Genomic DNA, 15,997 nt, shown 5'->3' with positions numbered 1-15,997 from the left:
AAACGAACTCTGTGGAACCCTCCTCCTTCCCTTGGTGCCTTAAGAACGTCCTTATTTTGTTTAATGTTTAACAAGGCTGACTTGGCCATCATGTGGGAGAGAATGTTTGCTTAGGCAGACCATTTTTCTGTTCTAATAGACCAGGAGTGGGCAACTATGGCCCGCTTAAGACCTGTGGACTTTAAGAATTCTGGGAGTTGAAGTCCACAGGTCCTGAAGGGGCCATAGCAGAGGTGGGTTCCTACCAGTTCGCACCTATTCGGTAGAACCGGTTCGTCAAATCTACCGAACCGGTTAGGAGAGGTTCCACAAGTGGACCCGGAAAGCAGGCCACACCTACAGAAGAGGTTCCAAATTTTTTTAAAACCCACCACTGGTACTTGGATATGATTATTCTACACTATCATGCTCATATTTATAAAGCTCAGTGCCTCTGTGAAAGGTAAGGATGACTACTGCGTTTGTGGTGCAATCAGAACATTGCGTGTGTTGAAGTTGTTTTAACGCAAACCAAAGATGCCTTTAAAAAAAACAAGTTTACATCATATTCTTATGCATGCCAGTGCTGTGTGTGAGGTAATTTAAGGTGGTTCTGTCAAGTGTCGTTGGCATACATACATACATATATACGTATATCTCCAAGCAATGTATTAGCTGTCATTAATTATCCATGAGCCAGATGCTTGTGTCCTTTGTATGCTTCTAAAATGATGAACATCACACACCGGTGGGGAAAAACTACAAACCTTCAAAAGACAGATTCTTAGTTTTCTAGTTGTTTAGCATTCTTATCTATTTTCTTTCATGTGAACTGCTTTAGGGGAAAATAGACTAGGATGATTACAGTGGCAACTCACAATCTTCATTGTGAGGCTTTTGCAGCAGGTGAAGTGGAGATCTTGGAAACCTGCAGTGAATTTCTTAATTATTTATGAGCGTAAAACAAAAACCATTTTAACAGGTTTTACAGGTTGGTGTAATTGGTTAGGGAATCACACTCCAGCCTTTAAATCACAGCAGCATCAGAAATAACGGAGAAGGAAAAGATTCACAATCTCCCCACCCCCATCCCCCTTAGCAGAGTTTTTAGGGGAAACCATACTTGGCGTATTTGGCTGGATTACTTCATAGACATCGATAATCTCCAGTAATGTCACCTAAAAATGAGACAAGTGGACATTCGTAATTTTAAGAAGACTGGGTTTGTTTGATTGATTCATTATATCAGTGGTGGGTTTCAAAAATTGTTCGAACCTACTCTGTGGGTGTGGCCTCTTTTGTGGGAGCGGCTTGCTGCCCATGTGACCGGATGGGAGTGGCTTGCCGCCCATGTGACCGGATATGAAGATGCCGACGACACTTGTCAGAACCACCTTAAATTACCTCACACACAGCACTGGCATGCATAAGAATAGGATGTAAACTTGTTTTTTAAAAGGCATCTTTGGTTTGCGTTAAAACAACTTCAACACACGGAATGTTCTGATTGCACCACAAACGCAGTAGTCATCCTTACCTTTCACAGAGGCACTGAGTTTTATAAATAGGAGCATGATAGTGTAGAATAATCATATCCAAGGACCAGTGGTGGGTTTCAAAAAAATTTGGAACCTCTTCTGTAGGTGTGGCCTGCTTTCCGGGTCCACTGGTGGAACCTCTTCTAACCGGTTCGGTAGATTTGATGAACCGGTTCTACCAAATAGGTGCGAACTGGTAGGAACCCATCTCTTCATCTTCATCTTCATTAATGATTTGGATGAGGGAATAAACGGGGAACTCATCAAATTTGCAGATGACACCAAGCAGGCAGGAATAGCCAATACTCCAGAAGACAGGCTTAAGATACAGAAGGATCTTGATGAACTTGAACATTGGGCACTATCTAATAAAATGAAATTCAATGGTGAAAAGAGTAAGGTTCTACATTTAGGCAAGAAAAACGAAATGCACAGGTACAGTATAGGTGGTACCGTGCTCAATAGTATTAACTGTGAGAGGGATCTTGGAGTCCTAGTGGACAACCATTTAAATATGAGCCAGCATTGTGCAGCAGCTGCCAAAAAAGCCAACACAGTTCTAGGCTGCATCAACAGAGGAAATAGAATCAAGATCACATGAAGTGTTAAAACCACTTTATAATGCTTGGTAAGGCCACACTTGGAATACTGCATTCAGTTTTGGTCGCCACGATGTAGAAAAGATGTGAAGACTCTAGAAAGAGTGCAGAGAAGAGCAACAAAGATGATTAGGGGACTGGGGACTAAAACATATGAAGAATGGCAGCAGGAACTGGGTATTTCTAGTTTAATGAAAAGAAGGACTAGGGGAGACATGATAGCAGTGTTCCGATATCTCAGGGGTTGCCACAAAGAAGAGGGAGTCAAACTATTCTCCAGGGCACCTGAGGGTAGAACAAGAAGCAATGGGTGGAAACTAATCAAGGAGAGAAGCAACTTCGAACTGAGGAGAAATTTCCTGACAGTGAGAACAATTAATCAGTGGAACAGCTTGCCTCCAGAAGTTGTGAATGCCCCAACACTGGAAGTCTTTAAGAAGATGTTGGATAGCCATTTGTCTGAAACGGTATAGGGTTTCCTGCCTAGGCAGTGGGTTGGACTAGAAGACCTCCAAGGTCCCTTCCAACTCTGCCATTGAATTATCTTTCTCAGATACATGGAAGACAAGGACATTATGATCTTCTCCCTACCAAAAGGACAGGTGATTCAAAAATTTTAGCAACCAGTTCTCTGCCCAGTTGCTCGGTGGGCATGGCCTACTAGGCCTCCTGTATCACAGCAGGGAGGGCATTTTTGCCCTCCCCAAGGTCCGGAAGCTTTCCTTGAGCCTCTGGGAGGGCAAAACTGGCCTCTCCCAGGCTCTGGAGACCCTCCGGAGGCCAGAAATGGGCCCATTTCCAGACTTCTGGGAGGACCATTTTTCACCCTCCCAAAGCCTCCTCATGGGAGGGGTGGGGTGGGGTGGGGTGGCAGACAGTCCTTGCAAATATCAGTTTTCGGTGAGCCAGATGTAAAATTAGCATCTGGTTCATCCGAACAAGTCAGAACCGGCTGAACCTCACCCCTGCAGAAGGAGAGTTTCCTTTAAGGTTGGTAAATTTGGGTGAAAATACTATTTGATTCATTTGCATCAAGAACAGCTAATCAAAGCTTTTACATTTCTTCGTGGAGATGGCAATATAATGATACTGCTTTTTAAAAGGCATAATAATACTGGAGAAAATAAAACTGGCTGAGATTTGTCCATACACACTTGCCTGAACGTATTGTATCACATGTGCCTCCAGCACAAAGTTGTCTAGTTCATTTTATTTCTAAAAAAAAACAAAAAACTATCACACAACCAAGAATATACCACCTGTGGGTTATGAATAATTAAGGAGATGAAAATGGAAGTTATTCATTCTTTTTTGCCTAGCTACCCTGCTTACGGTGATTGGAAATACACAACCATTTAGCTGCCAGAAAGATTAAAGCTTCCATTCCAAGAAAGTATGAAGAAAGGAGTCATTGAGTGGTTATATGTTGCATATATGCACTGGCGTGCACAGACACACATGTACTGTAAATGTATTCTGAAGCTTCGGTTGTTAGATGCACAATGTGTTTTATTATCCAAATGATTTTGCAAGCATACTTTATGAAAAAAGGTCTGCAGATTTAAATAATTTATAATATTTCTAGATATTTAATAAACAAGATAAGATTATCCCTGCCACCTTTCCTAACATTATCCCTGCATTGCTAATCATTCCATATAAGTAGCACTCGCTAACTGTCTATAACATAAATTAAGACAAAGTTAAATGCACCACTATTAGGTATTGTTTAACTGTAAATTTAGGATGTTTCATCAATCCAATGCATACATATCTATAGTATATATCGTAGTACATTTGAACCTATATCTATGCTAACATTCAAATACATTTTTCAACCTATATCTAAGCCTTGCATTGTCTAAAAATAATGCCAAAAGGGGAAAAAACCCCAATGAAGACAGAAGTAGAATATGTACAAAGACAGGTATAACATGGAGCAGAAGGGACTAATAAAAGATGAGTAGCTAAAACAAAAATACAAAGAGATCAGCAAATCAAATACAGTGTGTTGCAACAAAAGCAGTTCTCACGCATCAGAAGGTGAAAAGAGGCAAGGTAATGTAATAACAAAGGGATGCTAAAGAAATAATATGTGTGAAAAAATGTTGCACAGATTGTTTTTCTTAAAAAAAAAATGGGATAGCATGCAATCTCTGTGGAGATCATCATGCATTAGAAAAGAACACTTCGAAGCTCCAAAATAAGGATGGATAAAACATTCCAAAACAATCTTCTCTTATTATGAAGGAACTATGAAGAAATGCTTTGTGGTTGAAGATCAAGTAGTAGAATGGAGTTGTAGGTACAATGAGCAGCTATTCAGTTTGAAAACTTCTTTGTGAAATGGAGAAGAAGAAGTTTATGGATGGATTTTGCGTTCCATCTTCAAGGTGATCTTCCCTTAAAATCCTGTCCATCAGAAACAGTAATTACCAGCTTATTTTTTTTTCTTGGGATATGAACGTTTAATGCTCCCTGCGACCTATTGGAAAAAAAATACTGGAAGTGGACCTAACTTTTGACTTTAAGCATCCTTCTTGGTACAAGAAAGTCATAAAGGAGTTGCCTTAGTTTCCCCAACTCTTCGTGTACTATGGCCTTTTTTTCTAATATTGTTTTGCACGTTTAGTAGTTTTGAAAACAAGTTATTCATATGCATAATAAAGAGACGGCTTTGCCAAAAATGTGAAATAGATGCTGGTTTTTTTTTTTAGCAGAACTGTTTTAAAGAATGAGAACAAACAGACTTCAAAAGGTTAATGAACTGCATACAGAGAGCTTATTTTTCTGAAGGCTGGCTACGTTCTGCACACACGTCAGCTTGCCTTTTGGTATTTTGAAATCCAAACAGATCTAGTTATAGAAATAGCAGAAGATATTTGAGTAAATTCCAAATTGTTTAAATATTCATGAGTTTAAAATATACTCACAACCTGTATTTTTTTTTTTTAAAGTCTCATGAACATAGGGACGTTTTGATTTCAACTAAAGTGGAAGAATAATTAGATAGCTGTGAAGGGCTAGATCAATATATATATTTATTTATTTATCAGCACAAATACAACACAAATGTAACAAAGGCAACAGTAAAAATATTGGGTTTCTGTCTGGATGGTCTCTTATGATGAGCCGATAGACAGAGAAAGGAAGCAGTAGGCTTCCTCCCATATTTGGGGTTGTGACACTAAATACATACCTATTTCCCTGGCTCAGCTGATAAAGGAGGAGAACCTTGTGGCTTAGTGGTTAACACATCTGCCTAATATGTAATACAGCCCAGGTTCGAATCCCAGTAAGGGTATGGCTAGCTGATGAGAGCTAAATAGCTTGAAATAGATCTATACTAGTCTCCCTTTATTTATTTATCAGCACAAATACAACACACACACACACACACACACACACACACACACACACACAGACACACACACACACACACACACACACACACACACATATATATATATATATATATATATACACACACACACACACACACACAAAATAAGAACAAACAAGAAAGTTGGAATATGAATGTGGATTAGTGAGAATAGTTCTAAAGAATTTCTCTTCAAAACATTTCATTCTGTTCCACACACAATGTGTTTTTGCACCCTAATACACATTTGGAACAACTTATTGAAATACCATTATAGAAAATGTTGTTATAAACAAATCATTGATCACCAATAAACAAGTGAAGCAAAATGCAATTTTAAGAAAATCCATGTTACAAACAGTAGCAAAAATAACGGACAGGAAAATGGATGTTTCCTCTGAATGAAACAAAATCTCAGCATCCTTCCACATTATGAGGTTAGAATTATTATCTCTATGAAAGAGAGTTTGAGCAAATTTCTGAGGCTCTAAAATTGTCTTCCTTTTTTCGCCCAGGCTGGTCAATTTTCTTATCCATTTAACAGTGTAAAGATTTTCAGCTGTGAAAGGTGAAATCCTGTTTAGAAATTGGCAATAAAAGATTTGTGTTTCTGTTTCATGTTCGTTTAAGGAATAATAAGGATTGGTTTGCCCTGATGGCCTTTGATCAGCTCCATCTTATACACCAGTTGAATCCTTTGCTGGATTGGGAGGTTGTTCAGATAGTCAGTCATCTCGAGTCTTGACTACTGCAGAGTGTCCACAAGAGGCTACCTTTGAAAATCACTAGCTGGTCTAGAAAACAGCAGCATGAGTAGTGATGGGCATGCCTCAGTACGGCAGAGGTGGGTTCCTACCAGTTCGTACCTATTCGGTAGAACCGGTCCGTCAAATCTACCGAACCGGTTAGAAGGGGTTCCACCAGTGGACCCGGAAAGCAGGCCACACCTATAGAAGAGGTTCCAAAATTTTTTGAAACCCACCACTGGTCCTTGGATATGATTATTCTACACTATCATGCTCATATTTATAAAACTCATTGCCTCTGTGAAAGGTAAGGATGACTACTGTGTTTGTGGTGCAATCAGAACATTGTGTGTGTTGAAGTTGTTTTAACGCAAACCAAAGATGCCTTTTGAAAAACAAGTTTACATCCTATTCTTATGCCTGCCAGTGCTGTGTGTGAGGTAATTTAAGGTGGTTCTGACAAGTGTCGTCGGCATCTTCATATCCGGTCACATGGGCGGCAAGCTACTCCCATCCAGTCACATGGGTGGCAAGCCACTCCCACAAAGGAGGCCACACCCACAGAGTAGGTTGGAACAATTTTTGAAACCCACCACTGCAGTACGGAGATGCCTCTGTCTAACAACTGCATTGGGTCTGGGTGCAATTTAGGAAACTGATTATTACCTAATGTATATAGCATTGGGCCAGATTACTTGAGGAATCACCTATCACTCATGGTTTTGTTCCAGTTGGCATGTGTTTGTATATTGTGCCCAGAGTCCACCTTATTTTGGGCTGGCATTGGCTTTTGTGCTTTTAACACAAAATAATTTCCCAGAATCAGCTGAGTAGACAGTGTCAAAATTGCAAGGAGGTGAAAGGAGAAAAGTGGGGAGAGGAAAGGGAAAGAAAGAAGGGAGAGAGGAAGGCAGGCAGGCAGGATCGGACTACTGGCAGGCAAAAACTATGGAATATCGTTTTTGGAAACAGCTTTCCAATGAAGGTTCAATAGGCGAACCACAACCTGCATGCAATGGTTAAAAGCAGAGAAACTTCTATTATTATATTCTTAAAAAGGCCCAGTCCTAAAAATCTATAGAAAGCTATTGTACACCAATAGAGGCTTGTAGAATGGAAAATATCTACCTACCTACCTACCTGTTCTGACCCCCCTCGTCCCACACCAATGCACGCCCAGCCAAAGATACTTTAAGGAATTTATTAAAAGACAGACAGGTCCTTGGCAGCAAACAGCACAGATAAGCCTTGGCAGCAATCCAGCCTGCCAAGCTAGCCACAAAAGTTCTCCAACTTTTAGTCAATGTGTTGACTCCTGCAACGGGGCGTGTGCACAAGCAGTCCTCTTATAGTCTTGAGAGGAGCCTAATTACCACCAGCTGAGTGCAATTATCTCCTGTAACTGCGCAACTGTTCCTTACGCCTATCAGCTCTTCGGTGCCGTGCATCCAGGAACAACTCACTGCAGTCTCCTCCCCAGTGGTCCAAGGCTCAGGCACTTCTTGGTGGCCAACCAGCCTCTCTGCGCCCTGCTCAGAGTTGGAACCCTGTCCAGGGTCCTCCACATCCTCCAGCGCTGACTCATAGGGCCCCTCGCTGTCGGAGTCTGGTGGCAGCTCCAACCGCTCCTGCTGGGCCACAACCCTACCTACCTACCTACCTACCTACCTACCTATCTATCTATCCTGTTAAATCTGAAGATGCTATTGTAATTTCTCTAGTTATTTCTCCTGTTCTGGCAGGCTAAATGTCATACATGGCTGCAGAAGCAAACAATAACATTTCACTTCAGTTCCATTTAAACGAAGAATTAACATCTTAATACAGGACTTTTGCTCGCGTGGGTTTAAACCTACAGGACAGCAGTTAATGCTGAATCAGGCAAACCCAATTTCACCGGTGATAAAGCTGGCATCATAAAAAATAGAAGCTAAAAGAATATAAAAGAATTGGCACTTCAGAAACAGTTTTAGAATTTCTATTAAACTAGTCAAGGTCTGCACATACCGTAACTTGAAATACTTGTGTAGCACATTGGAGATTTCAAACAAATCTGTAGGGATTTTTTTTAGTACTGTAAAGGCTTTATTTAACAACGATAATAATTGTACAATATAAAACATACCATAAAGTGTGAGAATGAAATTCCATTTCTGTTGCACAACAGTAAACACAGAATGGAAGATATGAAATATATTAAATTTACCTTCTTTAAATGATATGCTATAAATAATAACTTATTTAAATGTTTGCCTATCTAAATTCATAGTCGACAAGACATCAGAACCAATTTCAAATGCATTGATTTTGGTTCTGTTAAGAGTCTGAATTTACAAACATCTCTGTGTTCCTGCATAAAGTAACAGGAGCTGGAAGACTGAAAAAATCTCATACAATGTTTTGTATTAATTTTATATTTCATCATCAAATTTCAATTCTGTCTTTGTTTTTTCTGGCATCTGAGTCCCTGCCTGCCTACTTTACAAAATGATTATTGACAGATGCATTGTATAAAATTGACAGTGTCTGTATAAGCACATATTTTAAGCAGTGGAAATGTCTCTCTCTGTAGAAGCCCTTGGCTCATTTTATTTTTTTCCCCTCAGAGCTAACTACTCTTATTGTTTTAGAATGCAAGTGAAGGTAAGAAGAATAAATGCACAAAGCTGAACTAGCTACATGCGTTAGCCAAAATTGCAAATTCATAATGTAACTTTTAGAAAAATGTAACTGCTGCTTTACAGAATCACTCTTAATATCTCAAACTTATTTTTTTTAATCAGATGAAATAAATAGATTCAAACAGCTTCTATTAAAAGGGAATACCAGTGCATTTCATTTCCTGCCATCCATGTTCACCAAGATAACCACTCCACTTTAAACGCGTAATCCTACCTTCACTTTCCTTTAAATATATACAGTAATGAAAATTTGATCAAATAACAAGCAATGATATCCTTCCTTCCTTCCTTCCTTCCTTCCTTCCTTCCTTCCTTCCTTCCTTCCTTCCTTCCCTCCCTCCCTCCCCCCATCCATCCATCCATCCCTCTTTTTTGTAAACAATTATTGATTTTTCTTGTTCCATTGGTCAGAAACTCAAAATATATAACTTATGAGACTTAACTGGCCAAGACTCACTCACTCTCACTCTCTCTCTCTCTCTCTCTCTCTCTCTCTCTCTCTCTCTCTCCCTCCCTCCCTCTCTCTCTCTCTCACACACACACCCCTACGAGAGAGAGAGAGAGAGACAGACAGACAGACAGATAGACAGAGACAGACAGAGACAGACAGACAGAGACAAAGAAAATTTTCGTACATGTACTTCAGACCCAAATAAAAAAAGGACAAAGTTTCTGAAGCCTAGAGAATTGTAAAGGATCAGTTTCTTTTGATTGAAAAAGACATAGAAGTTGATTTACCTGCAGCTGTCAATATTGTTTTTATCCACAGCATTAGGAAAGGTGTAAGGTCCCAGGTTATTGATTTCTGTAACTTCTATACAGCCAGTAAAATTGTAGATGGATCCAGCGACCTACAGAAAAAATAAAATAAAAGGAGGTAGATATTTCTTGAGGTTATGATTTGAAGTCAATCCAATGCTGAAGCCAATATGTTTCATTGCCTGGGGAATTAGACCTGATTCTTTATATAGCCTAAATTGCAATTACATTATAACATCATTTTGTAAAAAATAAAGATTTTGCTAACGATCCCAGAAAAGTTAGCTTTCAGGATGACACATTAGTGCTCAGCATGTTTTGTGATTGGGAAGAAAAATAATGATCATTGGGGGCTATGTTTAGATACACATTCTTCCTTATGAAGGGTAGAATGGCAGCATTTACATCAATAAAAATTACAACGGTAGTAAATGCAATGTGTATAATTCACTGATTTCCAAGGGAGAGACATAAACTTTTAAATATTTTTACAAATAATTTCTGTTGGAGAAATAGTTAAGGAAACAAAATTTCATCTGTTCAAGATACCTTTTCACAGTTCTAGACGCTACATTATATACCCTGTAATTTTAATACTTATGCCCTGTGAGCCTCTGTCTAAAATGGCAGAAACCCCCTCCCCAAAACAACAACAATAACAACAACCCACCTAGCTTTGCTTTTCCCTTTTCTTCTCTTTAGCTCAGTAACACTACATTGCAAATTTTGCTATATGACTAAGGTGACCAGACATCCCGCTTTTGGCGGGACAGTCCCGATTTTTAACCATTTGTCCCGCGTCCCGCAGCGTTTTAAAAAAGTCCCAATTTTTGGAAAGAATGCACGACAAGCTAGGGAACGGCGGGAGAACGAGAAGGGAATATACGGTTTTCGGCGGCCATGTGGCTATTGTGGAATACACGCTGTCCTTACCAGGAACTAATGCTGCAACTGAATGCGTTTTTTCTATGATAAATAAAGTGTGGACATTAGAAAAATCACAATTAAGTGTTGAGACTTTGAAAGCCATTTTATGTGTGAAATATAATTTAACAAATTCTTCTGAAAAATTTCATGACCTTTTAAACAACGACAGCAATCTACTAACAAAATTCACTCAAATGAGAAATATGCCAAAGAATAAACTAATACTATTTTTTAATGTATTATATTTGTAAATTGTACTTATGTTGAAATTTAAATATATATATTACAATACTATTTTTGCGTTCTATGAAAATTTTTGTTCCTCCATATAGACCAAATTTTTAATCAAGAAACCCCCCCCCCCCGGTCAATGGTGTCCCGCTTTACCAATGTTAAAATCTGGTCACCTTATATATGACAAACTCTCATTGAAATTCTACACTTACATAGATCATGCCCCAATAATATTAAAGTAAGCAAGGCTACACTAAACTCTGGTGCCTTGCCAGAAGTACCAACTTCAAAGAGAAATATAATTTGAACTAGATGCTTAGTTTCAAAAACATTTTAGAATGTGGGGCAGTTTTCTCAGAACTTCCCATCTTGGGTGCCCTCCAACTACATCTGGAACTACAGTGAGAAACTCTCAATCTGGGAATTTTAGGACAGGTTGAGCTGGTCAAACCTAACTACCCTAAAAGACCAAGAAGAAAAACCATTGTAATACTGTGAAGAAATGACACAGAAAAAGCAACTAGTCAACTGTTCTGACCCCCTCCTCTGTCCAGTAATGACTGCCGAGACAAGCTTAACTGGAATGTACTTTAATAGCAAGAAACCAAAACCTTGGTGGCTGAAAGCCAAGCATAACAAACAGATAAGGACCTTGGCAGCAACTCCGACAAACTCAGGCAGCAATAAACACAGATAAGGCTTGGCAGCAATCCAGCCTGCTAAGCTCACAGTAACGTCCTCCGACATTCAATCCTGCATTGACTTCTGCAAAGAGGGGCGTGTGCACAAGTAGCTTTTTATAGTCTGGAGAGGAGCCTAATGACCACCAGCTGAGTGCAATTACCTCCTGTAATTGCGTAATTGTTCCTGATGCCTATTAGCTCTTTGATGGCATGCATCCAGGAACAACTCACTACTGGCCTCCGGCTCACTCTCCCTTGTCTCCTCCCCACTTGTCCAAGGCTCAGGCACCTCCTGGTGGCGAACCAGCCTTCTGCACCCTGCTCGGAGTCGGAACCCTGTCCAGGGTCCTCCACATCCTCCAGGGCTGACTCATAGGGCCCCTTGCTGTCGGAGTCTGGTGGCAGCTCTAATGGCTTCTAATGGGCCACAACAGTCAACTATGTGGAAATTCTGGGATGGTGGTGAAATCACATAGCCATATCAAATCTAAAAAGGAAAAGAGAATTATATGTCATGTAGTTTACTTTATTCTAAAGGAGAACCTTCAATTTTTCTTGGAATCCTTTCACCCCTGAAATGTCTAAGATACCAACAACAACCTTATGAGGTGGGTTGGCTGAGAAAATGTGACTGGCCCGAAGTTACCTAGCTGGCTTTCCTGGTTAAGGAGGAACCTAAACTCATGGTCTCTCACTTTCTAGGTTGGTTAATCACTCTCTTGTTGGATATATTGTTGTGTATGATGAAATTTCTTTTAGGAGAAAATGTCTTTATGTTTTAGTTAATCTTGAAAAATAATGGAAAGTGCAAGTTAAAGTAGTAATGTTAGTTATTATAGTATTAACTAATCTGCCATTGTTGCAGAGAATAATTAGTTTACTGTGATTGTTTTACAAGCTAAGCTCCATCCATTCATGCTTTATCTTGGTCTTCCATTCAACTCTGAATTTTATCAAAGCTGCTATTCACCTCCTTGAATACACTGAGTTCCTCAGTCATTTAACAAATCACCAACAAATTAATTCCTGTTAGGTATGCACAAAACTTAATGCTTCTACAAAATCCCATTAACGACATTAAATACTCAAATCAAAATTCAACACTTGACAGGTTATTGACCACTCTGTCATGTGAATGTACCTAATTTGAAAGAATTATGACAGTTACCACCTGTATTTTGCAATCATTGGATTATTAACCTTTTTACTTGGCCCATTTCAACTTAAATTGAATGATTGCTTTAAAATGTTTCATGCGATAATTCATATATATATATATATATATATATATATATATATATATATATATATATATATATATATATATAATCATTTAACCTATATATATATACACACACACACACACACACACACACACACACACACACACATGTACGTACGTACATACGTACATTTGTATGTATGTATGTACAGTATGGATATGTATGTATGTATCAGTGGTGGGTTTCAAAATTTTTTAGAACCTCTTCTGTGGGTGTGGCCTGCTTTGTGGAAGTGGCTTGCTGGCCATGTGACTGGGTGGGAGTGGCTTGCCGGCCATGTAACCAGGTGAGGGTGGCTTGGCAGTCATGTGACTGGATGGGCATGGCCAACTTGTAAAATGTGGTGTAACTCACTTAACAACGCTCTTGCTTAGCAACCAAAATGTTGGCTCAGAAACTCTGGCATTTGAAGCGCACAAGTCTTAAAGCTGTCAAGTTACAAGACCCTTGCACCCCTAACTCTTTAGAAAAGAAATCCCAGGGGTGTTCAAACTTGACAGCTTTAAGACTTGTGGACTTCAACTCCCAGAATTCCTCCTCTGGCTCTTCATCTTGATGATGTGCGGACGGGTGGGAGGAGGGAGCTGGAACCAGTTCTAAACGGCACTGTAGATTTGTGGAACCTCTTCTATAGAAGAGGTTGGAACTGGCAGGAACCCACCCCTGGTATGTATGTATGTATGTATGTATGTATGTATGTATGTATGTATGTATGTATGAATGAATGAATGAATGAATGAATGAATGAATGAATGAATGAATGAATGAATGAATGAATGAAAATAAAAAGACTGTAGCTTGAAAAATTTCCAAACACACCAGCTGTATCAGTTCATGGGGGCAGAAAGAGCTGAAGCAAACTCAAGAGGAGAATAGAGTGTGAATGAGAATGAAGTAGGTCAGACTTTTACTGAAAAATGAACAGCTGCTGCCAATGATGTCACTGGCGATGTCAGACAATGACAGAGTTGCAAGCATGTTGGACAGAAATATTGTTACTATATCTACATTATTAACCTGTGGATGATTAGGGCATCCTATTTTCTTGGGATTTAACCTAATCTGAAATTTGTTGTGAACTATGAGTACAACTTTATAGATGCATATCCAGAAGAAAGTCTTGTCAAGTTCAGTGAGATATACCCTAGAGCAATGTTTCTCAACCTTGGCAACTTGAAGATGTCTGGACTTCAACTCCCAGAATTCCCCAGCCAGCAAATTCTGGGAGTTGAAGTCCAGACATCTTCAAGTTGCCAAGGTTGAGAAACACTGCACTAGAGTGAACAAACAGAAATCTAGTTGTCCTTTAGAAGAACTTTGCAATCTTTTTTGTCTTGCTATTCTATTTTATCATTTATCAATTTTATTATCTACATATTTAATATTTAGTAGAGGCAAACCTACCAATAAAATTCTGTATTAAATTATCAGATACAGAGGATAGATAGATAGCTAGAAAGATAGATAGATAGACAGACAGACAGACAGACATAAGATTTAACCATTATGAACTTACCTAATGTATAGTGCAATATAATCAGCATAATAACTATCTTTCTTCTTATCGTTTAATTCATTTGATTTTGTTGCAATTTCATTGGGTTTATTCAATTTTTGTTAAAAGCAAAAGATGTGTGTGTGTGTGTGTGTGTGTGTGTGTGTGTCTGTGTCTGTGTGTAGAATTAATCCAATCCCCTAATATATACACTACAATATTATGTCTGTCTGTCTATGTATCTCATCTGTCTTCTATCTATCTATCTATCTATCTATCTATCTATCTATCTATCTATCTATCTACCATCTACCTACCTACCTACCTACCTACCTACCTACCTACCTACCTACCTACCTACCTATCTATCTATCTATCTATCTATCTATCTATCTATCTATCTATCTATCTATCATCTATCTGTCATATTACCCAAGATATATTTCAGATAAAAATATAGCCAAATTATGTTTATTTCTCTTGTCCATATAAATGAAAACATATGGTCTTTTGATATTTGCGTATCATTATTACTTGAACTTCAAACTGCCTTGTGCAGGACAAAGTAGGTCTCTCCCACTCTGCTCTAAGTTTTGTTTGATTTAATCTTATCACGAGCTGAATCCGTTTACTGCGAGGACAATAATTGCTTATCAACATTTTAGCTTCTTCTCTTTTTCTCCTCCGAAAAATTATTTACTCAGAGGCTTTTAAAATGGCGCCGAGCAGGCTGGTTTCTCCGGTAATAACGAACACTTTTTGCTAATTCTCACAAGACTTCAAAAGAATTCAAAACAAAAGAGATAGCTTATCAAATGTTTTGGTTTCACAATAGAAGAATTTTACTCCTTCATTAACTTTGCTTATTTGGAAGTTAAATGGTGATGAATCTGTTGAACGGTCTTGTTACAATGTTTACTCACTGAAAGTTTTGCCAAGCCTTAAACTTCAAAATAAAAGCCTCTTTACTTAAAGCTGCATATTTAGGCGATAGAGTTTTATTAACTGCAGGCAGACAAATTTTGAAATGGCCTCAAAACCAAATATTAACTTGAAGTCGTCACCCTCTACTTCCAGGGGCACATCCTCAGTGCTTGGCACAAAGCTGCAGCCTCCGCTTCCTACGCCCCCTGCTGGGGATGTGTTAACGAAAGAATTTTTTCTGAGTAATCTAAGCGAGGCTCTTAATGCACAGACAATTAAAATGGAAGATAAATTTAGAGATAATAGAGAGGAGAGAAAAGAGGAAATAAAAGAAATGAAAGAAGAAATTAAAAGTGAAATTAAAAGTGAAATAAAAGGACTTAAACAGGAGTTGTATGAGAAATTTGAGGCTAAGGTTGATAAAATTAGAGACGACATGCTGAGTCTTGTAACTGTATTAACAGAACATATTTCTGGAGTGGAAGATACTCTAGAGGTTCTTAATGATGCCAATGCTAACTTGACATTGAAAACAGAGGTGGTGGAACAAAAAGTGGAAAATGCTGAAAAAGAAATTATTATGATACAGTACCGACAAATGGAGCTCGCATTAAGAGTAAGGGGGCTGCGTGAGGAGAAACAGGAGAACCTGAAACAGATCCTATCGGAAGCTTTTGACCGCCTGATGGGAAGACCAGGGACCAACCAAGGCTGGCAAATTGACAAAGCTTACCGCGTTAACTCCTGGCTGGCAAAGCAGAAGCAGC

General features: G+C 38.9%; 1 protein-coding gene across 1 annotated transcript in view; it reads right to left on the bottom strand.

The window, feature by feature from the left end:
• Window positions 1-15,997, bottom strand: part of LOC106545657 (protein eyes shut homolog) — a 550,606-nt gene that overhangs the window by 211,654 nt on the left and 322,955 nt on the right. The window contains exon 18 of the mRNA XM_087719050.1: window positions 9,664-9,776. Coding sequence (XP_087575176.1) covers window positions 9,664-9,776 — 113 coding nt within the window. The remainder of the gene's footprint in view (window positions 1-9,663; window positions 9,777-15,997) is intronic.

The sequence above is a fragment of the Thamnophis sirtalis genome, unplaced genomic scaffold (assembly GCF_051295495.1).
Source record: "Thamnophis sirtalis isolate CommonGarterSnake01/CBP01778 unplaced genomic scaffold, rThaSir2_p1.2 scaffold_6, whole genome shotgun sequence".
In the NCBI taxonomy this organism is placed as follows: domain Eukaryota; kingdom Metazoa; phylum Chordata; class Lepidosauria; order Squamata; family Natricidae; genus Thamnophis; species Thamnophis sirtalis.
The sequence above is the reverse complement of the archived record's forward strand: the minus strand, read 5'-3'. Positions and strand labels throughout refer to the sequence as shown.